At 46.5% G+C, this 22,761-nt stretch overlaps 1 protein-coding gene across 3 annotated transcripts in view; it reads right to left on the reverse strand.

Moving 5' to 3' along the window:
• The window catches only part of CCDC60 (coiled-coil domain containing 60), a 167,650-nt gene that overhangs the window by 16,786 nt on the left and 128,103 nt on the right, over positions 1–22,761 (reverse strand). For all 3 annotated transcript variants that reach the window (XR_004278087.1, XM_032310644.1, XM_032310642.1), the window contains exons 5-7: positions 19,981–20,088; positions 10,102–10,192; positions 5,442–5,676 (exon numbers count right to left, since the gene is read on the reverse strand). Coding sequence is in view for 2 of the 3 variants with exons in the window: in XM_032310644.1 (XP_032166535.1) it covers positions 5,442–5,676; positions 10,102–10,192; positions 19,981–20,088 (434 nt within the window). In the remaining variant the exon portion in view is untranslated. The remainder of the gene's footprint in view (positions 1–5,441; positions 5,677–10,101; positions 10,193–19,980; positions 20,089–22,761) is intronic.

Below are 22,761 nucleotides of genomic sequence, written 5' to 3' on the forward strand. Positions count from 1 at the left end.
TAGAGGGGGCGGATGGGGAATTGAATGTAGAAAGACTTTCTCCCTGGGACGTAGGTCTCTGGTGGAAATGCATCTCCTGGTCCTTGTGAACGCGGTGTGTGCTGGGCTGAGGGTGAATAAGACGTCATTGTTCCACACCAGCAGCGAGCTCATGTTCCTCTCCCCTGTCTTCCTTAGTGATAGAAATATGTGCATATGTGTGTGCATGTGTGTGTGTGTATATCAGTGTGCATGCGTGTGTTTATGTTCTTGTGTGTGTGTGTGTGTGAGGGTAAGCATTTACTAGACCAATTGTCCAACATCTTTGCAGCCAGGTGTGCCTTTGGGATGAAATTCTGGACAATGAGGGTTTAGTAGAAATGTTTTATGAAGCTTCTGAGAAGACTGCTTCCACTCAGTGGGGAGTGAGCACTTCTCTAACGTCACCTACTTTTTTCTGCTTTCAGCCTAGCATGTGGCTGGGATGAGTGGCATTCCAGCCATTTTGATTATAAAGCCATGCCAAGCACAGTGGCAAAGAAAAACAGAAGGAAGCTGGGTTCCCAGTGACCTCTGGAAGCCATACCAGCCATGGACTGGTCTTCTTTAATCTGTAAGAAAAATGGACTTTTATCTGTTTTAAGGCACTATTTTTCAGATCTTTGTATCCAGCCAGAAGGAGTTCCTACTTAATATGAGACACAGTTGTAAATTAAAATTTAAGTGCTCAATAAAAGCAAAATCAAAGATCAAAGTACTAAGAGAATTGAGAGGGGGGAACCCAGGAGTGTTAGGGAAGACCTCACAGTGGAGGGAACATTTGATCTGGGTCTTGAGGGTTGAGTAGGAGTCCCCCAGACTAAAGGGTCACAGGTGAAGGAACACTGCAGACAGTGACATGAAAGAATGTGCATTGTTTAAGAAGAGGAAAGCATTTTGGTGAGGTTGGAGTGTCTGGTGTAAGGTGAGAAGTGGTAAGAGCTGAGCTTATTATGAAAGCCTAGGACAAGATCAGAGGCGAAGTCTTAGAGGCAATGGGGAATCTTGAAAGATGTTAAGCTGGGGAGCTCTATATCATATTTTTAAAAAATATTTTATGTGCTTATATACTTATGTATTTATTTGTTTAGAGAGAGAGTGGAGGTAGGGGCAGAGGAAGAGGGAGAGAAATAATCCTAAGCAGATGCCCCACTGAGCATGGCGCCCAACAAGGGGTTCCAATTCATGACCCTAAGATCATGACCTGAACTGAAATCGAGACTTGGACGCTTCACCCGTTGAGCCACCGAGTTACCCCACCTCCTTTTTTTTAAAAAAGAGGCTGGGGGGAAAGGACAGAAAAAGAGGGAGAGAGAGAATCTTAAGCAGGCTCCATGCCCACTGCAGAGCCCAACATCAGGCTCAGTGTCAGGACCCTGGGATCATGACCTGAACTGAAATTAAGAGTCAGACGCTTAACGGACTGAGCCACTCTAGTGCCCTTATATCGGATTTTTAATTCAGAAAGTTCTTTCTGGCTCAACAGGGAGAAGAGTGCATAGACATGTGAGGGCAAGACAAGAAGACAAGGAGGCTGTAGCAGTCCACATGGGTGAGAGGAAATGGGAGTGCGGGCCAGGGAAAAGCGGTGTTCCAGACTCAGGTACCTACAGGCGGCAGGCACCAGATGGTGACAGGAGCTAGTGTAAGGAAAATCGAGTTTCCCTCCTGGTCTGTCATTTCCCACTTTTTCTAGAGACTTGGGTAAAGCATATAGATGAAGTGTGACTGTGCCATAAGGGCCAGATTGCCTGGGTTCAAATTTTGGCCTCATCACTTACAGGATGTGTGACTTTGGGCAAGTGATGTCATCTCTCTGTGCTCCAATTTTCTTATCTACAAAATAGGCGTAAAACTGTTGCAAGGATTCATTGAATTTATATGCAAATATATACATTCGTGTGTGTGTGTGTACACACTTAGTATGTATATATTAGAAGTTAGAATAGTGCCCGATACATAAAATCTTCTTAAGTATTAACTATTGTACTGTCGTCATGGTGATCCTTATCATCCTTATTCTCAGGAATACAGTGGGGCAAATGAGACAGTAAATGGCCATGCACTTGGCCAACTGGGAGCAGTGATTGGGGGTAGTAGGGACTGATGGAGACTGGGGAAAACTAGCCAGCACGTGCCCCACCTAAGAAGAGCAGCTCTAGTTAAACACTGTGCAGGGTTGAGGGTCCACTCTTGTCGCAGCATTGCTATTGTTGTTGTTTTTAATCTAAATTTTTAAATAAGATCTCTTAAATCTTAAAATATCATTCCCACTTTTTTTTTTTTAACAAAGCCCTTGTGTATGAAACAAAACGTAAGTGTCAGAAACTAGCCTATGTGCCCCAGTTTTCTAAGATGAAGTAATGGAAATGCAGAGAGAAGGTTCAAAAGACTTTAGGAGACGGGACTGATGGGAGCAAGTCAGCTGGTTAGATGTGGGAGGGAGGCAGCCACTGGGGACGGCTCAGTGGTGTCTCGGGTGTCTGGAGAGATGGCGCCGTCCACCCCTCTGCTCATCACAGTCTCCTTCCCCCTCCGCTGCCTCCCTCATTCCTGCCGCCGCTGGTGCCACTTCTGGACCAAGCCCGTTCTTGAAGCTGGAGACGCTTCTTACTTGCAAGGCTTTCAGGGTTAAAAGACACACAGCATGGATATGACACTAATAACCACACAGACACCTTTGAAAAGAAAACCGGATCCTGTTACTCCTATACTGAAAGCCTTCCAGAGACTTCCTCTTACACTCAGAATCACTCTGAAGTCCTTACCTGACCCTACAAAGACGATGCCCACTCTGACTCCTGCCTCCTTCCCCGGCTTTGTATCCTCAGATCTCAGCCTAAATGTCAGAGCTGAGAGGGTCTTTTCCTGACCACTCTGGCTAGCCCCATTCCTGCCACCAGTCTGTCTCTAGCCCATGCCTTGGTTTTATGATCTTTCGATCACATATCATTTGCTTCTTCCTTTTTTTTTTTTTTAAGATGTTATTTATTTATTTGACAGATCACAAGCAGGCGGAGAGGCAGGCAGAGAGGGGTAAGCAGGCTCCCTGCTGAGCAGAGAGCCTGATGTGGGGCTCAATCCCAGAACCCTGAGATCATGACCTGAGCCAAAGGCAGCGACTTAACCCACTGAGCCACCCAGGCACCCCTGCTTCTTCCTTCTAAAATGTAAGCTTGGCGGGGTGCCTAGGTGGCTCAGTGGGTTGGGGCCTCTGCCTTCGGCTCCGGTCATGATCTCGGGGTCCTGGGATCAAGCCCCGCATTGGGCTCTCTGCTCAGCAGGGAGCCTGCTTCCTCCTCTCTCTCTTCCTCTCTGCCTACTTGTGATCTCTGTCAAATAAATAAATAAAATATTATAAAAATAAAATAAAATAAAATGTAAGCTTGGGGGGAGGGCAGAAACTGTAATTCTCGGTTCCAGGCACTCAGCAGCTGATCAGTAGATAGGTTTTGAAATGTAAGAAGGTTCAAGATATCTGTAAAAGCTACACGTCTATGGAGGGTTGATCTTCGTGCCATTCTATCTTAGATAATCTGTTCAGCAAACAGCTTTTCAGGGCGTGGAGCCTTTCATGGTTGCCTGTGGATAAGGGTAGGATTTGTTTTTCATTGGTAGTCCTTGCTCTGAGTCCTGACCACTAACTGGGTTTTTGCCCTTCCGCCCATTTTTGGTTTTGATGATAAGGGTTCAGTCAGGCTTTCTGGTCTACCTTCACCTCTTGTTCAACCTCCTCGAATCTGTACCACCCCAATCTTTTTCGGATCAGCCCAACCCGGCCTTGGTTGTTGTGATGGACATTCTAGGTGGTGTGAAAGAGCCCTGGCTAAGAAGGCAGGCCTCAGCTTGGGTGCCACTGAGGGGACACAGGAGATGTGGCATTAAGGAAGAGATCCCATGCACCAGAAAGCAATAATTTTGCACTGCTCAGCCTCTTTTATGATCCTTTCTCTTTTTTCCCCCCTTCTACATACTCTTTCTGCATAAATCCCTTCTTTTCCTATCTCCTTTGACTATACCTGCTCAGGCCAGAAAATTCGGAGAATAATTTTTTTTTAACATGACTTAGGGAATCTAGTTACAATTCTTTCTTTCTTTTTTTAAACATTGTATTTGGGGACACCTGAGTGGCTCAGTTGGTTAAGCCTCCGCCTTCAGCTCAGGTCATGATCCCAGGGTCCTGGGATTGAGTCCTGCCTTGGGCTCCTTGCTCAGCAGGGAGCCTGCTTCTCTCTCTGCCTCTGCCTGCCTCTCTGCCTACTTGTGCTCTGTCTCTCTGTATCTCTCTCTCTCTGAAAAATAAATAAATAAATGAAATCTTAAAAAAAATAAATAAAGATTGTATTTGAGAGAGAGAGAGAGAGAGAGAGAGAGAGCACGAGAGAGAGAGCAGGCACTTGCAGGGAGGAAGGGCAGAGAGAGAGGGAGAAGGAGGCTCCCCACTGAGCAGGGATCCCAGGACCCTGGGATCATGACCTGAGCCAAAGGCTGATGCTTAATGGACTGAGCCATCTAGGTGCCCCTTAGTTATGCTTCTGTCTAGTGGAAATCCATAGGCTCCTCCTAAAAGAGCATGCAAAACTGTGCATATATGTGTGTATAAATTTTCTTCTGGGGAAAGGACCTATAGCTTTTAATGGATTTTCTAAAGAACATGTGTCCCACAAATTGTGAACTACTGAAAAAACTTGTTCCAGAGTGGGGATGGGGGTTGGGGGTGGGGGGTCACAGAGTGATACAACTTCCATATGTAATATGGTAGGAAAAGACAAATTCCTAGAGACAGGAAGTAGATTTATGATTGCTTGGGGCTGGGGGGTGGCAAAGGGGAGGGACTGCCAACGGATACGAGTTTTCATTTAGCTTGACTGAAATGTTCTAAAATTATTTAGCTTGAGTGAAATGTTCTAAAATTAGATTATGGTGAGAGTTACCCAACTCTGTAAATTGACTAACAGTCATTGAGTTGCACCCTTAAAAAGAATGAATTTTATCGTATGTAAATTAGACCTCCATAAAGTTGTTTGAAAAAGTCAATACTGAATTTCAAAAACTCAGTATGAAAAAGATATGAGATATCGCATTAATAATTTTGTATTGATTACGTGTTGAAATGGCAATATTTTATATAAGTTGGGCCGAATGGAATATATTACTAAAATTTTAAAGAGAGCAATTGATGACCATGGGCTGTCTCTCACAGAGAAACTGCTCAGAATAATCCAAGTTAGAGGGTATATTTCCGATCCTCACTGGGGGGGACTCAAAAGGGACCAAGGAAATTGAACAGGGCTAGGGGACCCCTGTGTCTCCTTTAACTAACTAAATGTGGGGAGGTCAGAGTTGGAGCAGGAGGGGTTCTTGATGTCTGGCTTCGAGGCAAAGAGTCAAGGCGGATTGGTCAGCTCTCGCGTAGGACTTACTGACATGGAGGGGTTCTTCATCAGGCTTGGTTGAAGAGGATTCATTGTCCTCAATGTCCTTGCTGCCTGTCGCCTGGGTGATCACACTCGGGGGCTCATCTGAGCCGGGGTTCATGGAGACCATGCTGCTCTGGGGGGATGATCCCCCACTGGTCCGAGACAGACTGAGTGTGGAGGCTCGCCGGCTTGGTTTGCGGCTGGTGACGCGGAGTACAGGAATTTTGAATTTCTTGGTCTGAAGGAGAGAGGGAAGAGAGATCTCAGAAAGAAGGGAGGGAGAACAGGGTGATGGAAGGAAGGAGAGGAGGAGGGAGGAGGGTGACTAGACGGGAAAGAGGGAGGAAGGGAGACAAGAAAAAAGGGAGGCGAGAAGGAAGGAAACTAAGAAAGAAAAAAAAAATAAAAACCTGGCTCTGAATGTGAATTGCTTTTGGTTCTTTCCAAACACCGGGACACATGTCCTGGGTCTGGGTGACCTTCTGTCCCAAATCAAGATAATTTAAAATGGGTTTTATCTGAAGCAAACACGATGGGACTAATTCTATTCAGTGAACACCACGGTTGACCAAGTAGTCACCTCAGGGGACCAAACACATATTCCAACTATGTTATGAGGGACCAGAGGAGTTCTGGACTTTTTTTTTTAAGGTTTTTATTTATTTATTTGATAGAGATCACAAGTAGGCAGAGAGGCAGGCAGAGAGAGCGGGGGAGGCAGGCTCCCTGCTGAGCAGAGACCCAATGCGGGGCTCGATCCCAGGACCCTGGGATCATGACCCGAGCCGAAGGCAGAGGCTTTAGCCCGCTGAGCCACCCAGGCACCCAGGGAGTTGATTTTTTAAAACTGTAGGAGGATGGATCTCATTTCTTTAGCTACCTCTTGGTGGTCTGACCCCAAATTCCATGGATCAACTTCTTGTTCACCAAGTTGACACCAGGCCCTCAAAGAATCAGGATTTGTGTTTACTGGGGTCTTCTGAAGAGTACAAGATGGAGAAAATTCTAGACCTGACATTTAGAGAAGTGGATGTGTCTGATAGGATAGCGTTCTTTCCCGGGCAGGGAGAGGAGCCATGGTTGTGGTGGATGGAAGGGCCTAGACGACAAGTCCTAGAAGGTAAGTAGGGGTAGATAGAGAAAATCTTGTAAGGAGAACGTGGACTTTTGGGAGGAAAGGAATGGGTTGTGTATGTGTGTGCGTGTGTGTGTGTTCACACCGCCCTCTTGCATGACTGATATCACTTCAGAGTGTACCGTGCCGGGTCATGTCTTCATTTAACTCATGAACCAAGTCTTCCAGAGGGTTTCTTATTTTCCCAAGGTCACACAGCTAGCGAGGGGCAGAGCCAGGATTCCAGTCCAAGTCAGGCTAACACCAACGCTAATTATTATGCCTTGCTTAAAAATTCTTTCAGCAATGCCCTTTTGGGGGGCATTGAAAGTGTCCTTGGTCCCATGCTGATGATATTTCGTGACTTTGAAAATGCCAGGCTCACGGTGGGGCAAAGTAGGCCCTCAGCGGCTAGAACCCTGGGCTGTGGTTTATACTCAATCAACAGGGACAGTTCTGTTTGAGAACATTTAAAAGGGAAGTTCTTGCAGGGCCCACTGAGGTCCCTTTTTGATCATAGGGTTGTGATACCCTCAGAAAGCAGAGAGGGAGAAGAGACAGCACCAAAGGCTGCACCTACCTCTCATAACTATCTAACCGGTGGAGATCGTTGTCTCCAGCAGGATTCGTATCATGGAGTCCACTGCATGGGGTCAGAGGTAGAGGGTTTTTTTGTTTGTTTTAAAAATATATTTATTTTTTATTTTATTTGTGAGAGAGCGAGTGAGCAAGCACAAGCAGGGGGAGGGGCAGAGAGAGAAAGACAAGCAAACTCCCCATTGAGCCCAATGTGGGGCTCTATCCCAACACCCTGAGATCATGATCTGAACCGGTCAGATGTTTAACCGACTGAGCCACCCAGGCGCCCCCAGAAGTAGTGTTTTGATTGGCTACCTAGTGGGGCCATGATGGCAGGTCGAACCTTGGTGCCCTGGGAAAGGGGAGGGGTTTCCTGGTGGCACAGGGGAAGGACAAGGCGGGTTTACCCAGCTCTCCAAGGGAGCACATGGGCTACCAAATGACTGTGATAAAAAGCAAATGCCCAAAGATGGCACGTTCCCTCCTTTGACGGATCAGGAGCTTGGTACAGGGTCCCCTTTGTCCTGACACTGCAGCGGGGGGTAATATGTGTATGTGGAAGTCTCCTCATCCTGTCTCCTCTGGCCCCATATGAATCCCCGACTCTGGAAACCAGACTCTAGCTCCATGTTGTTTTGAAGGCTCGGCACATTGTGTCCCAGGGGAAGCCTGGAGTCTTGCAATGAGCACTGAACTCGGAGCCAAGGGACCTCAGCGGGCCCTTGAACAAGTTACCATCTTGCCCCCGTTTCCTGGTCTAGCAAACAAGGAGGACGGGTTGGGATGGTCTCGGAAGAGCTTTCCATATCCAGAGCTCCGTGTGCATCTTCCTTGGGCCAGGATTTCATTTTGTGCTCCTAAAGTCGCCATTAATTAAAATTCAATTAACAACCTTAGCCAGGAAATCCAAAGTGAAGGGCTGACACTTTTGATTAATTGAGAGTGGCAGAAAAATAAAATGCAGGGGATGATGTGACAGGCAGTTTCAGCATCTCGCTTGCCCTTTATTGAACTGACTCAGTCTGAATTGACTTAAATCCCCATATGCTGCCTCTCTATTTTTTTATATTTCACTTAGAAGCAGTGTTAACTAGCTGCTGTGTTCTACCTCAGTAGGGACTGCTTTGGGGCAACAAAGGAAAAGCTTTCCCTGAGAGATTCCTTACATTTTCTCAGAAGGAACAATTTCCAACTGGTGGCCCATGGGGAGACATGATTAACTGCCCAGAATTTTACAAATTGGGGAGATTTTTATATAACCACCTAGGTTATTGGTCTCTCTTGAAAACAGTAAGCCCTGGACTCCCATTCTCACATGGCAAAGTGGCTAGAGCTGGACAGAAGTTCTTCCCTTTAGCTGTATAGGCCATTTGCCACAGACCTCGCCCCTCCCTATTGCATTAGACCCAGCCTGATTTTTTTTCATTTACTCCATTTGCCCGGCTCTTGCGAGTGCTGTCTTGGCCCTGACAAGCTCTAAATGCACAGAAGAATTATTAGTTGCTGTGTGGAGTTGATTGGAGCTTTGCTTTCAAAGTCCTCATTTTGTAGGTGCAGAAACCGAAGTCGGAAGAGAGAAAAGGACTTATCTGAAGCCACCCAGTGAACTGGGTCACCGTGGCTAAGCTAGGTCTCCTGACTCTTAATCGAGTGCTCCCCCATCGTCAGAGTGGACCACCCTTTAGCCCCGAGTTTGATCTAGAAACTTCCTGGGGAATTCAATTTTGTGAGAGTTCCAGTGCACTGATTTGCTGTGTTCCCTCCCTCAATGTTTGTTAGGAATATTCCTGGAGGATTTTTTTTTTTTTTTTTAAAGGTTTGCGGCTTCTGCTGCTTTTTCTATGCCTCTCTGGAGACAGAGGCACACAGTGTCTCCATAGCAACTTTCTGTGACAAAAACAAAGGCTTTTCCTTCTCAGATCTAGGCACACCCTGATAAAGGAGCAAGAAAATAATGACACTCTTCATGAGAGCAATTGTAGTTGTGACACCATGGAAAGTATGCATTTGATGAGCTCAGTGTTTAATAAACAGTGTTCAGTGAATAGGCCCAGGATTCACTCTTGGCTCTGCCATGACTCAGCTGTGTGACCTCATACAAATCACTTAACCTCTCTGAGCCCCAACTCCCTCCTCTCCCAACTGGCGATTAAAATAGTGCCCCTTGGGGTTAGTAGGAAGGCAGAGCTGGCTAACAGACCCCAAAGCACTTCTTTAGCATAGAACCTGGCACATGACAATTATGTTAAAACGTGGTGTTTAAAAATTATAAGCAGTAATGCTCAGCCTTTTAACATGTTCAGAGTGAGTTTGCATGTTGTTTCCTGAGGTTCTTTACTAACGTTATGAAGTAGGCGGGGATGGGCATTATACTCATGTTGTAGGTAAAGGCGCAGGTGCAGCAACCTGCTTTTTCAACTGCATTTGCCTCCCTACACTCGATCTCTTGTCGTTATGATTTCATGGTGCTTGTTTGTTGGGTAGATGAGTTTAGGGTTAGGAAGAGCTTCGAGTGAAAAGAATAGAGTTCTTGATGTTCTCTTAGCGGTGACTGCGCGTTCTAGTGTATAGAAAACCCTATCTGTTGAATCGCCCGTTTCTTATTTTCTGGCCAAGTTAAAGAGAGAGTGAGCTCGAGACAGAGAACTGACTGTTATTGATTAAAAAACGTGGGGGTGGGGTGAGTCCACTTCCGTCTGGTGATGTCTTATGGACCAGCGCCTCAGCCACCCCTCCCCTTCCCCACCAAGTGGCGTCCAGCCAAATGTCATTTCTCCTATAATCCCCAGATAACCATTTTAATTAAAATTTACAAAAACTGCCCCAACAGCATGCGGTTCTGACTTCTCCCTGCTCAGAGAACCAATGAGAAAAAAATTTCCCTCAGAGAAAAGACGGGCAGAAACGCCTCCCACCGAAGTGGGGGGGGGCCGCGGCAGCCAAGCTGTCGCGTCGCGTGCTGGCAGTTACCTTAGGCGCCGTGACGAAGTGCTCCCACCTCTGTCCCATGGACTTGTCCTTATTGATTTTTTTTATTGTGCTCTTGCTTCCACCCGGGTCCCTGAGTGAGAAACAGCTTAATGAGTTTTCCGTTCCCAGAGCCTCGGTTTACTACAAGTTCTTTTAGGAAATGCAATAAATGGAGGATGGATGGCGGCCGTTCTCTGTGATGGGCTTTTCTCTTTTCCCCCCACCCCCTGTGTGGATGAGGAAGTGAGAGGGACACGTTGCCATAGCTGGGTCTTGTCCGTGGAAATTGAGGTTAGGAGGGACCCCTGCTTACACAGTGGGGTGAGAGAGGCAGAATGTGTGTGATCTGCGTCTGTCTGCCTTTTGGACTCGGGTCCTCTTTCTCTCTCTCTCTTTTTTTTTAAAGATTTTATTTATTTATTTGACAGACCGAGATTACAAGTAGGCAGAGAGACAGGCAGAGAGAGGAGGAAGCAGGCTCCCTGCTGAGCAGACGGCCCGATGTGGGGCTCGATCCCGGGCTCGATCCCAGGATCCTGGGATCGTGACCTGAGCCAAGGCAGAGGCTTTAACCCACTGAGCCACCCAGGCCCCTCAAGGACTTGGGTCCTCTCTTAGACCCCAAGGCAGGTCTACTCCAGAGCAGGTACTTCTGGGAGTGAGCTGAAAAGCCCATTCAGCTTTTGGGCTTAACAATCCCCCCACGAGGGACACTCCCAAGTAACACAGAGGGTGGGTTACTGGGGGCGGGGGGACTGGGGACAGCCTGTGGGGTGGGTTCCATGGTGAAAATCACTGGTTTGGAGTGTACTGAACAGAACTCTGTACGATGCTATGTGCAAGATGCTTTTGTGCATTCTCACTGAATCCTCTCAATAAAACATTACATTGTTGCCATCCCATTTTATAGATGCGAAAACACACTGGGTGGGGCGGGGGCAGGGCTCAAGTCACTCACCCAGATACAGATTCACAGTGAAACTAATGACCCTCACTGGAATGGGTTCCTCTGGGGCCCTGTACCTAATTTCTTTTTTTCTTTAAATTTATTTTCATTTATTTTATTATTATTTTTATTAACATATAATGTATTATTTGCTTCAGGGGTACAGGTCTGTGAATCATTTTCTGTTGTAATTTTATATTCTTTTTCTTAAAGCACTGCCCCCCCCAATTAATTAAACTTCAGATACCCTAAATCCTGGGTCTTCCCCGCATGGGTTGGGAAATTTCTCAGTACGAGACTGAACCTCCGGCAGGTTTTGTGGGTGACATGCCTGTAATCCCTCATCTAAAACCCAAGGGACCTGATGTGTTGCCCTGTTGGTATTTTGGGAAAGGGTATATATGCATATACCATATGTTAACATGATCCTCCCAGTGGGGTCGGGGACAGCATCCTGGAACCAAACACACTGATATATATATATATATAAATATTTACACTAAGTGGGATAAAGAATGTAAATAGCTTCAGGTCAAATTTTGCCACCAAATCTAGTTTGGTTCATGTCAAGTTTTACTGTCAAATGGGTTATGGAAAAATTGAGTGTTCAGAGCCTTTTGGATTTTGAACTTGGGGCTATAGGGCAGTTGATAAGCAAGTGGGGAGACTCAGCATGTGCGCTTTCAAATCCCTCTACCTTCCTACTGGTAGATTGACTGATCGATCCATCTTTCCATCCAGCCCTTTCTTTATCTCCTTTTTCTCTTGCGAAAGGGTTTTGGATGGCTGGGATCCTTCAGATCATTTAGCTGGCTGTCACTTAGCACGGAGCAGGGACATGAGGGAATGAGATGGCCAGACCAGACTCATGAAGGGACGCATTGGCAGAGCTGCTCAGTGCTGGGGAGATGCTCAGATATAGGAGGTAAAAGATATGGGAGCTAAAACTTGCCTCAGACTGGCTTCTGGTGGCACGGGGCTCTAGGTAGCGAAGTCGGAGGCTTTTGCCAGCACAGACGTGGAGGAAGTCATGCTCTCGTGGATGGCAGGACTTTGCTGAGCATCTAGCAGCCCACGGCCACAATGCAAGCATCGCACACAGGCGATGGAAGTCGGGCTGGGGAGGGCGGGGTGAGAATGTGCCTCCAAGCTTTTTGGAAGACTTTATGTTTGATTACACAATAAAAAGCCCTCTGAATAATTAACAGTGAAGCTCATTTAACGTTGGTTCTGCCTGCTTCTCCCCCGAGTAATCAAATTAGGGAATATTTAAAATCCAGCCAGAGGAAGGACTAGCAATACACCAGTCCTATAAACAATATTTAAACTAGTGGCACTTTTGAAGTCTGATTTAAGGCTCACCGACTGGAAGCTTTCGCGGTTCAGCTTTGGAGCATTTCTTTCAAGACCACAGGGCTTTTCGGCTTCTTCCCTTTGCTCACGCAGCTCCTGCTGTGCCTCCAGCCTCCTTCTTGAAGTTCAAAAGCAACCCCCTTCCCCTTTTAAAATTAAATCGGGTCCTAGCCAAGCTTTCAAAATCTTAAATATTCAAGCCCAATCGAGAAGATGGAGGTTTTCTGTTAACGCATCCTAGGTGACCCGAAATCCATTGCGACTTGAGGCAGCAGGTAAATGAGCTAAAAATACAGCAAGTCTCCCCGAGATCTTAAAATCGCCCTGCACCTTTGCTCATGCAAAGCCACTGATAAAGAAAGGGCCTGGTTAGACAGAATCGGTCTCTCTGATGTTTCATTCTCAGGAGCGAATAAACCAAAAAGGAAGCTCAGATAGCGGCAGGAAAAGAAAGAAACCACCTGAGTTTTTTTGTCCACAAGGGGCCTAGTGCACACTTTGTCCAAGATGGACACGGCAAGGGGACGCTCCTCCCCAGGGCTTGGTGGGATAGTCATTAGTGCTGTTTACCAAGTAGTCCCGGGTCTTTTGGGCTCCTCGGCATCAGGGGCAGCCCTGTGACTTGCTTTCTTTAAAAATGCATGAGTGACAGTGACATATGGCATCAAGAGTGGGTGCTTTAAGGGCTAGCCCTCAAGGCAGTTTCCTTTCTCTGCCTTGTTGATGGTGAAAGCTTGTGTTGAGATAAAAACTCCTATCAGCCTGGGTCCTCGACTGACCGAAATGAGCACAGCCCCGTGTCGATGATGGGTGGGGTGAGCAGGAAATGAACTTGGGTTGCACTAAGCCGCTGAGATTTTCGGGTTGTTCATTATGGCATCTTAACTTAGTTTATCTAATTGGTGTCCCTGATGCACTGTTTGTGTGACCTTAGGCAAGTCTCTTTGAGAGAAGCAAGAGAAGTAGCCTATGTTGGTGGTTATCAGCAGGTTTGAGAATCAGGTGGACTGGGTGTTCGAGTCCTGTGCCTGCCCTGCTGCTTCCGAGGTGTGTGTTGGTGTAAGCTATGTAGCCTCTCAAAGCCTCAGTGCTCTCATCTGTAAAATGGAGGGAATAATATTAGCTACGTCAGAGGCTTGGTGTGAGGATGGGGAGGGGCTTGTTAAGGGTTTGTGGGGGGTGTCTCATATAGAGAACTGAACACAGTTTAACGATGAACCACGTGCTTTTCGGACAGACAGCTTAGCGTGGCTTGGGGGAGGGGCTGATGGTGGGGAACAAGGCAGTAGGACAGATCCATGGGGGAGAAGTGGCTGTGATTTTCAGACCATAATTTCCCCCCTGCTGAAGCTTTCGGGGGAGGGGATCCTAGTCGCCAGAAATCAGGGGATGAAAGCATGGAGCGCCGTCGCATCTCATTTAACTGTACCCGCCAAGCACATTTTGTTCCCGGCGAGTCACTTGAAATGTCTCCCTGCAGTAGCAATCAGAGTCGTCTTCTCCAATAATTCCCTCTCTCTCTTTGCGAACTGTCATTTGGGGTAAAACACCTGCTTCTCAGAGCGGAAAGTCTGTTGGCTGGTTTAGAAGGCATGCGTGTGTCCACGACCGAGTTGGAAGGACAGAGCCAGCTGCCAATGGCGCGCCAGGGAGGGGACAGAGACCAGAGCTCCCGGGACCTCCCAAGCGGGTCGCCTCCCTTGTGGCAGGTGCACTGATCATCCTGCCACGGTCCCCTACTCCCGCAGAGATGTCCTCTTGAGTAAAGCAGTGGAGGCACGATGCAATTAAGTCAGTGCAGAGTGGAGACGGGCGGAATCAGAGATTTCACTCAAATGTCACCTCCTGAGTGAGTCTTTCCCAGACGACCCAATTTAAAAGTCACCCCCCACCTGCCCCTGTCCTATCCCCTCATCAATTTCTTCGTGACGCTTAATGCTACCTCAAAACACCTTGATTACTGCATGTTTATTATCTGCTGCTCTCCCCACGTCGCCTAGAACAGACACTCCAGAGAATAGGGATGTCTGCTCCCTTCTCTGCTCTATCCCCAGTAGTGCCTGAAAAAAGCAGGTTTTTGAGGGAAAGGAGCATTTCTGGGGGTGGGAGGGGTGCATGGGACAGAGAAAAAAACAACAACTTCAATATAATAATTGTTATTTTGCGTATTGCTTGGAATGATGTTGCATCGCCCCCCCACCGCCCCGCCCTGAGATTGACAGTCTGGCAAATTAGAAGTTCTTACAGGAATTGGTTAAATATGGTGATGAATTCCGCAGTCATCGAAAGAGGTTTTGCTATGGAGATTTGGTTCCCATATATTAACTTGACTACCAAAGCCAGAAGTATGGAGTGGCCTTCTTTGTTGTTTAAAAGAAAACTGTATCTGCACATATCATATTATCTTGGCAAGGGGCAGTCCCTTTTGTATCCTGGGGTCGCCTGGCAAATCCTGCTTTGTGATGAGTTACTCTTTTCGTTTTTGGACACCACATTGTGCCCTAAATTAATTGGAAGACTTTCGGGCTTTTGCTGGGCACAGAGGAAACCGTCTCTTAGTGATTAAGCACATGTGCTCTGCAGCTGGGCTTACCTGAATTCCAGTCCTTAGCTTTTACGAGCCATGTGATTTTGAGCACGTTACTTAAGTTTTCTGTGCCTCGGGCTCCTCTTCTGTCGGAATGAGGCCAACTGGAGGAATGTACTCAGAGCAGTGCTTGACGTGGGGAGCACTCAGAGCCAGCTGTTTCCATCAGGACACAATTGTTAGATTTAGGTGCCTGTGTCCTATTTGGAACGTCGGAGTGTGGCTGCCTTTTAGCCACCCACGTTTTTCTAAAGGAACAGCAGGTTCTTTGTGCCTGGGTACCCTGGCCCTTGAGTGTCTGGACTCCCTTAATAAGAGTCAAGATATACCCACCTGGACTCCCTAGTTAAGAGTGGCTGTGATGATGTCTCTCTAGGACAGCCCTAGGAGTAGGACATAGATGATTTTGCTACCCAGGGGACAGCCCCTCACACCTTCACTCCACGCTGTATGCTGTGCCTTGCCCAGAAGGTGAATCAGGGGGCTCTTGACTCTTCTGCCTGGCCAGGGGTCCTGCCAGGTTCTTTCCCATGGGAACTAGGGAAGATGGCGGCAGTTGGCTGGGGTTGAGCGGAACTGGGGAGGAGAGGTGCTCGCTTACACCTCATCTCCTCTGCATCTCTGGTCACTCATTTCTAGTCAATCCTTTGAAAATTAGTCTCTAAAAAAAAACCAAACTGATACCAATTTAAGTTCATAAGCCCTAATCCAACCCCCAAATCCAAAAGGCATTTAAAACCAGGACAAGTTTAATAACTGATTTGGCAGCAAAACATGACCTGAACTGATGGGCGGCTACCAATGACCTTTATTTATTTTTATTATACACTTAGTGTAAATGTTCATTTTTTTTTCCCCTGCGGAAATACTGTGTTGGATGATAGTCTGCTGCTCCAGTTCCCTCTGTGGGTGTGATGTTTTCTACAGTGTATGCCCCATATTGCCTTTCTAAAATGCCAAAAAAGAAAAAAAAAAAAAAAGCAATTCTGAAATTCAGGTGGTCCCAAACGTTTAGATAAAGACTTGGGTAACTATATATAAAATAAGTCTTACTTTGCAGAATAGAGCCTTGCGTCTCTCAGAGAAGGGTAATTAGCACACCTGGTATTGAAAGCCCAGTTTCTGCTCTCTTGTGGACCCGATCATCTTGTCAATTGAAATAAACTCTCCCTGCGAGCCATGGGATTAATGAGGATGCTGGGAAATGTTAAGGTGTTTGAATTGCCACATGATGAATTTGGGACGGCCTCCCCCTCCCACTAAGGCACAGCCTCAGATGAAACTCATAATGACATCCTAATCTGTCATCTGTCCATTCATCCCACCATCCACCAGTTCTAGCCAAATATAGGATCTTCCTATAATGAACAAAGGTCATCTTCTGCTTGCGGCACACTAGATGCCAGTTAGTAAAAATTTTGCTGCCTGTAGAAAGTCTGTGTTGAGATATTGAACCACCCCACTTCCTTGCTATAAAATCCCTAAGGGGGTGGGGTTGGATCCACAGCCATCATCATGCCTAATAGAGGAGAAACCTCTGGGATCTACAGGTCCCTGATGATGGATGTTTCCTTTTGGAAAGTGCATGGTAGGTGTCAGGGCTCCGGGTTTGTGTTTCAGATGCTTGAAAAGCAGGAGATGCTGGCTGCTTGAGGAAGGAAACTCAGAACAGCACAGTCAGGAGGACTGGAAGTTTGGTATTACTCTGTTGGCATCATTCCCTGGATTGTTTGTCTTTGCATCCAGATTTGGGTTGACCTTGCTTAGCCTTCTTCCTGTCTGTGTGTTTGTTCATTCTCCCTGTGAACGGGGATCTCATCTGTTGCTAAAACTCTACTCAGAAGGTTCTTTCTTTCCTTGTCTGAAGTCTCAATGGCTTTGATAATCAAAGAGCCAACTGCTCTTGGAAATGGGGGTTTTAATCTAGAATAGCTATCTTTCAGTGAGCCCTCACAGTGCTCCCAGTCACTGGGCTAAATGCTCCGTGTTCTTTATCTTCTTGATGCTCACAATAACTCTTCTGAGCAGGAGCCCATATGATAGACGAAGAAATAGAGGTCCAGAGATGTTAAGTGACCAAGCAGCAGAGCCTGGACTCGTGCAGGTCCATCTCATGCTCAAGCCCTTGCTTTTACTCCCTCTCAATTCATCTGGGCTTTAAAAAATGCATATGAAGATTTAGAGACATTTGAGTTAAGATAACAGGATGAAACAACATAAACAGGAATTGGACATTAAACACAAGACAACCTTCTCCTTTCTTGCTAACTAAAAAGACATTTTCTGGCACTTTCTAGGAAACCTAAGCCCTTGCCCAACCCCCACCCTCAGATTTATCTATTAAAAAAAAAATCAGGGATGCCTGAGTGGCTCAGTCGGTTAAGCCACTGCCTTCAGCGCAGGTCATGATCCCAGGGTCCTGGCATAGTGTCCTGCGTCCAGTTCCTTGCTCAGCGGGGAGCCTGCTTCTCTCTCTGCCTCTGCCTGCAGCTCTGCCTGCTTGCGCTCTCTCTCTCTCCCTCTCTCTGACAAATAAATAAATAAAATCTTAAAAAAAAATCAATTGATCCCCCAAAATGGTGTGCTGGAGTTGGCTTCTGTTGGCTCACAAAAACTGAACATGTGCCCCTGTCCCCAGCCCCAGGGTCATGTTGGTAAGCCTGAAGTCAGCCATGGCTGGATGATGTCCACCGTGGAAATTGACATTGTTACACATCATGGGTTTTCCTTCTTGGAGAACTGTTCTGTTTATTAAACATTTATTAAACATGTACCAGCAAACCAGCAAACCAAAACCACCATCAGGAGCAAATGGTTCACTAGGAAAAAGCAAGCCCCAGCAAATGCTCTGACTTCCCATGGGAATCTTTCTGGATGCATTTTTCTGTCAGGCAGAGGTTCTGGTTCCTGTTCTGCTCTGATGGATCTCCGTGGATCCCTGACGGAATTCTGCCCTGGCAAGTCACAGGGGGAACCTCCATAACTCCCAGTGTGACCACCATGTCTTTTTTTTTTTTTTTTAACCACAGGTGAGTTTTTGGTCACGTGCTGGGGACATTTCTAAAACCCAGCAAAAGAAATAAAGATGCTTCTTTTTTTAATCTTCTCAATCCAAACCCTACATTATATTCTTGACTCAGTTTGGGAGAATGGATGCCCAAATGTTGGGAGGCCAAAGTGTTGCTGCTGGAAGCTCGGGGAGATGAAATGCTATTAGAAGTCCACTGGCTGAGGGACTCTTTTCTTAGAATCTAAGCCATCGACTGTGAAAAAAAAAAAAATTAGATGTTGCCTTGGCCCAGAAATCCCATTTCTCAGAATCTGGCCAACAGAGATATTTTCAACTGGGTATAAATATATGTACAAGGGTGTTCCGTGCAGTACTAATTGAAATGGCCAACACTTGGGAACAACCTTAGTGTCCCCCAGTAGAGAAATGGTTATCTAAATTGTGGTCCGCCCCTGCCGTAGACCGTGGATAACTATTCTTTATGAGGGATGGTATTCTGTTAAAGGACGGTGGAAATTGTCAAAAGAATGTAGGAACTTTGTACGTACCATCATGGAAAGATGTCCATGAGATATTTTATCTTATTTTTAATGATTTATTTATTTATTTTAGAGAGCGAGCGAGTGAATGGGAGGAGGGGCAGAGGGAGGGAGAGAATATTAAGCAAACTCCCCATTGTGTGTGGAGTCCTGTGTGGGGCTCAGTCTCATAACCCTGAGATCATGACCTGAGCCAAATTCAAGAGTCAGATGCTTAACTGACCGAACTACCCAGGTGCCTGCATAAGATGTTTTAAAGGGGGAAAGGTAGAAAAATGTTCAATATTCAGAACAATATTCATGATGCCAATTCTGTTAAGAAAAAAAGGGGGGTATACTTACATAGATTCATAAGGGAAAGGCATTAGGTCTAGAAGGAGGAAGGTCATTACCTCAGACATTTAAAGGGAACTTTTTCTAAGAAAAATGAGTAATGTATGGGAAATGTTTTAAACCTGTCATTTTCAAACAAATTCTTTGAACCACATAGATATTTTGGAAATAACTGGGGTGTCTTTGTGGGGGTGGGAGAGAGCTGGAGGGGCCCCAGGTCCCCCTGGCCTCCCAACTTCCTGCTTTGTATAGAAGTTACATTTTTAAAAATTTGTTTTACATTATTGGGGTTTCCATTAAAAAAAATTCTGGTGCTTTTAAAAAAATCATCAAGGTTATAAACCAGAGCACCAAGGGAAATTACAGTTTTCAGTTCATCTCACCCCCAAACATGGAATCAGTTAGAGTTACTAGTCTATCAATAGATGCATGATTTATAGTTCTGGTTGCATTTGATGTTAGTTTATCTGGGCTCTGGTGCAAGGGGTGAATTAGAGCAGGGGGTAGGGTAAGTGTTTGGGAGGTGGGTGGAAAACACCCTTAGGAAGATGGAATTAATTAAGATTTGGGAAGAGAAGGAAGATTGAATTCAGCTGGGGGGGGTGGGCAGGGCAGTGAGAAAGAGGCTATTGTCAGTTTATTGGGGTGGGAGTTGAGGGGGTTCCCACTTATGGGGGAAGGGGAACTATTTTTCATTACTCAGCATGGGATTTTCACAGAGCAAATTGATTCCTCAGGTTAGGGTCCCTTACCATTTAGCACTATTCTTGGAGTCAACATGACTCTCCATAAAGAACATAAAGGCCTTATATGCCTGCCTGTTCATGGTCCACCTGCCCATGTGGGGGCAATGCAGCTCCTGCAACAGTGGCCGCAGGGCTTTTGCATGAACCCTCCCCTGAGAGGAGAGGCGCACAGCATTGGCTCTCATGAGCCCATATGACCTGTATGCCCTGGCTCTGAGCTCACCCCTTACTGGATCCCACAGAGCACATCAGGGATGTGTAACCCACCCAACAAAAACAGCAAAAGGAGGGGAAGAACAGATAAGAAGCCCTCCCCCATGACATAGTTCACTGCTAGTATGGCAGGTTCAAGGACTGAGACCTACTTTGGATTCCAGCAGGTGATCACGGGCTTCATGGTGTGGTGGGTGTGGTCAATAGTCAGGGCCTCCAGAAGCCAGTGGAGGGCACAGAGCTGGCGGAAGAGGGGCTCCCTGCAAAGACAGAGGTGGGAGGGGGGAGCACAGCGGGATCCTGTTGGAACTACATCCTTCACAATAATAGGCACCGAGACAGTTGTGCTGGCTTTCCTGTTAGAGAGCTGCTGCTATCTATGTTCGTTCCAGGCATGGTATTTCCCGTTCCTCATCTCATCGAGCCTTTGCAATGTGTCCATGAGGCATTCGTGGGCTCATGTTATAGATGAGGCACGTGAGGCTCAGCGGAGTGAAGGAACGTGTGGCAGTTTGCTGACTTGGCAGGTGGCAGAACCATGATTTGATGGGAGATGATCATGTGCTGGTCATGGGGTGGGGAGATTTCTGTGTGGGACAGGAGAAACAATGGAGGGGTCCCCCAGCTAGAGGTCTTGATTCAGGCAAAGTGAGTAGGTTGAGGGACATTTATATCCTATAGGTATCTGCCTGTTCATCTGATAAAAGTACAATAAATACACTAAGAGTGTCAAAGAGGGCTGGACATGCAAGGAAACTGGATTTATTATAATCTTCCTCCTCTCCCCGATCAACAGATGGACCCATTGTTTTAAATTTATAGGTCCTTTGCCTTAAAATGTAGCTGGATGTTGAAGAAAATCACAATGAATGTATTATTTGAAAAGTAGCTTAAACACTGTATATAAGCATATCTCACCTGTATTTTCTGATTTAGGGTGGCATCATGTATTACAGGAAATCAGGCATTGAGTAGGGCACCTTACACACTTTATTTAATTCTCCCAACAATCTACAGGGGTATGAATTGTTGTCCACATTTTAAAGAAGAGGAAACTAAGGCTCAGAGAGACACCGTCACTTTGTAGTAGGTCACACAGCTTGTGGGTGACAGAGGCGGGATCTGAATATCTCATTCAGGGCTCCCAACAACCCCATAGGAAGGGTACTGTTACTGTGCCCTCTTTGCAGGCGAGGGGCTTAGGTAAGGGAAATTGCTCAAGGTCACATTGCTAGGGATGGTGGGGATCTGAAGCCCTGTCTGTTTCACCTCAGAGTATATGCTTTCTTTGTCCTAGCTCTGTCCATGGTGCTGACGAAGCTGATGCAGTGGTCACCTGGGGCACACGCTCAGGAGAGGGTTAACCTGCTGCCTGCACTTTTCCTGGAAACAAGGTCACCCCCTCCCTACATGATCTCTCCTCTTACACTAATGGGTGAGATGCCTCCATTATGAACCTGTGTAATTGCTCTTCTCTGAAGTTGATCTTGATCAATAATCCCCAGGGTTCCTGGGCCTGATGGGCAGAGGGGCAGGAAGGGATCCACCCTCTCTGCTTCCAGGAAGGCCCCACTTCAGAAGGTGGGGGCCAAGTGTGGAACTGACCCAGGGCTGTCCCGGTGAATCCCCTGAGAGGCATCCCTTGGGGGTCTTAGGAAAACCATGGGGTCTCAGGAAAGCCAGGGTCGTCAGCTCTCTTTCTTCTGCTCTGGAGCCCTTCCTTCCTCCTTCCTTTCCATACATTGTTTACGAACACCTACTATTCCCTCATTTCTAAGTTAAAGGTACTGCAAGCCTCTCACCCTTCCAGTTCTGGTCTGTCTTCCCCCTTAGCACCACCCAGGCCCTTACAGGTGCATTTCGCAGCTCTGAGCACTGGGCCATGTTCAGCGTTTCGCCCAGAGCAGCAGCTAGTTCTGCCATGTGCTTGGCACCCCATGTTACCCTCACCATAACCCAGGACATTGCAAAAGTCCCTGGGACATGTCCCCTCTTCTGTTCACCATAGAGAGCCCCTGCCAGCCCGGGCTTTGGGTTGTGTGGTGTGGAGACTGGGAGGAAGGGATAAGCAAAGGGTGTTAATTGGTGAGGTGGGGTCTGCTTGGTCATGGTGGGTGTGAGGATGTGGGCATGTGAGCATCAGATTAATTTCTGCAAGTGACAAGCACAGGCATAAACCCAACTCTTCCCTTCCCTTGCTTAAACTCTTCAAACTCTCTACACTATCTGTTTTGGGCTAAATTGTGTCCCTCTCAAAATTTGTATGTGGAAGTCCTAACCTCTTCCACACTGAGACCTCAGAATGAGCCCATATTTGGAGATGGAGACTTTGATGTGGTGATTGTATTAAAATAAGGCCCTAACCTAGTATCCAAAATCTATAAAGAACTTATCAAACTCAACACTCAAAGAACAAAGAATCCAATCAAGAAATGGGCAGAGGACATGAACAGACATTTCTGCAAAGAAGACATCCAGATGGCCAACAGACCCATGAAAAAGTGCTCCACATCATTCAGCATCAGGGAAATACAAATCAAAACCACAATGAGATACCACCTCACGGCAGTCAGAATGGCTAAAATGAACAAGTCAGGAAACGACAGATGCTGGCGAGGATGTGGAGAAAGGGGAACCCTCCTACACTGTTGATGGGAATGCAGGCTGGTGCAGCCACTCTGGAACAGAGCATGGAGGTTCCTCAAAAAGTTGAAAATAGAGCTACCCTATGACCCAGCAATTGCACTACTGGGTATTTACCTTAAAGGTACAAACATAGTGATCCAAAGGGGCACGTGCATCCGAATGTTTATAGCAGCAATGTCCACAATAGCCAAACTATGGAAAGAACCTAGATGTCCATCAACAGATGAATGGATAAAGAAGATGTGGTATATATACACAATTGAATACTATGCATGCAGCCAACAAAA

This window comes from Mustela erminea, chromosome 13 (genome assembly GCF_009829155.1).
Source record: "Mustela erminea isolate mMusErm1 chromosome 13, mMusErm1.Pri, whole genome shotgun sequence".
Lineage (NCBI taxonomy): Eukaryota > Metazoa > Chordata > Mammalia > Carnivora > Mustelidae > Mustela > Mustela erminea.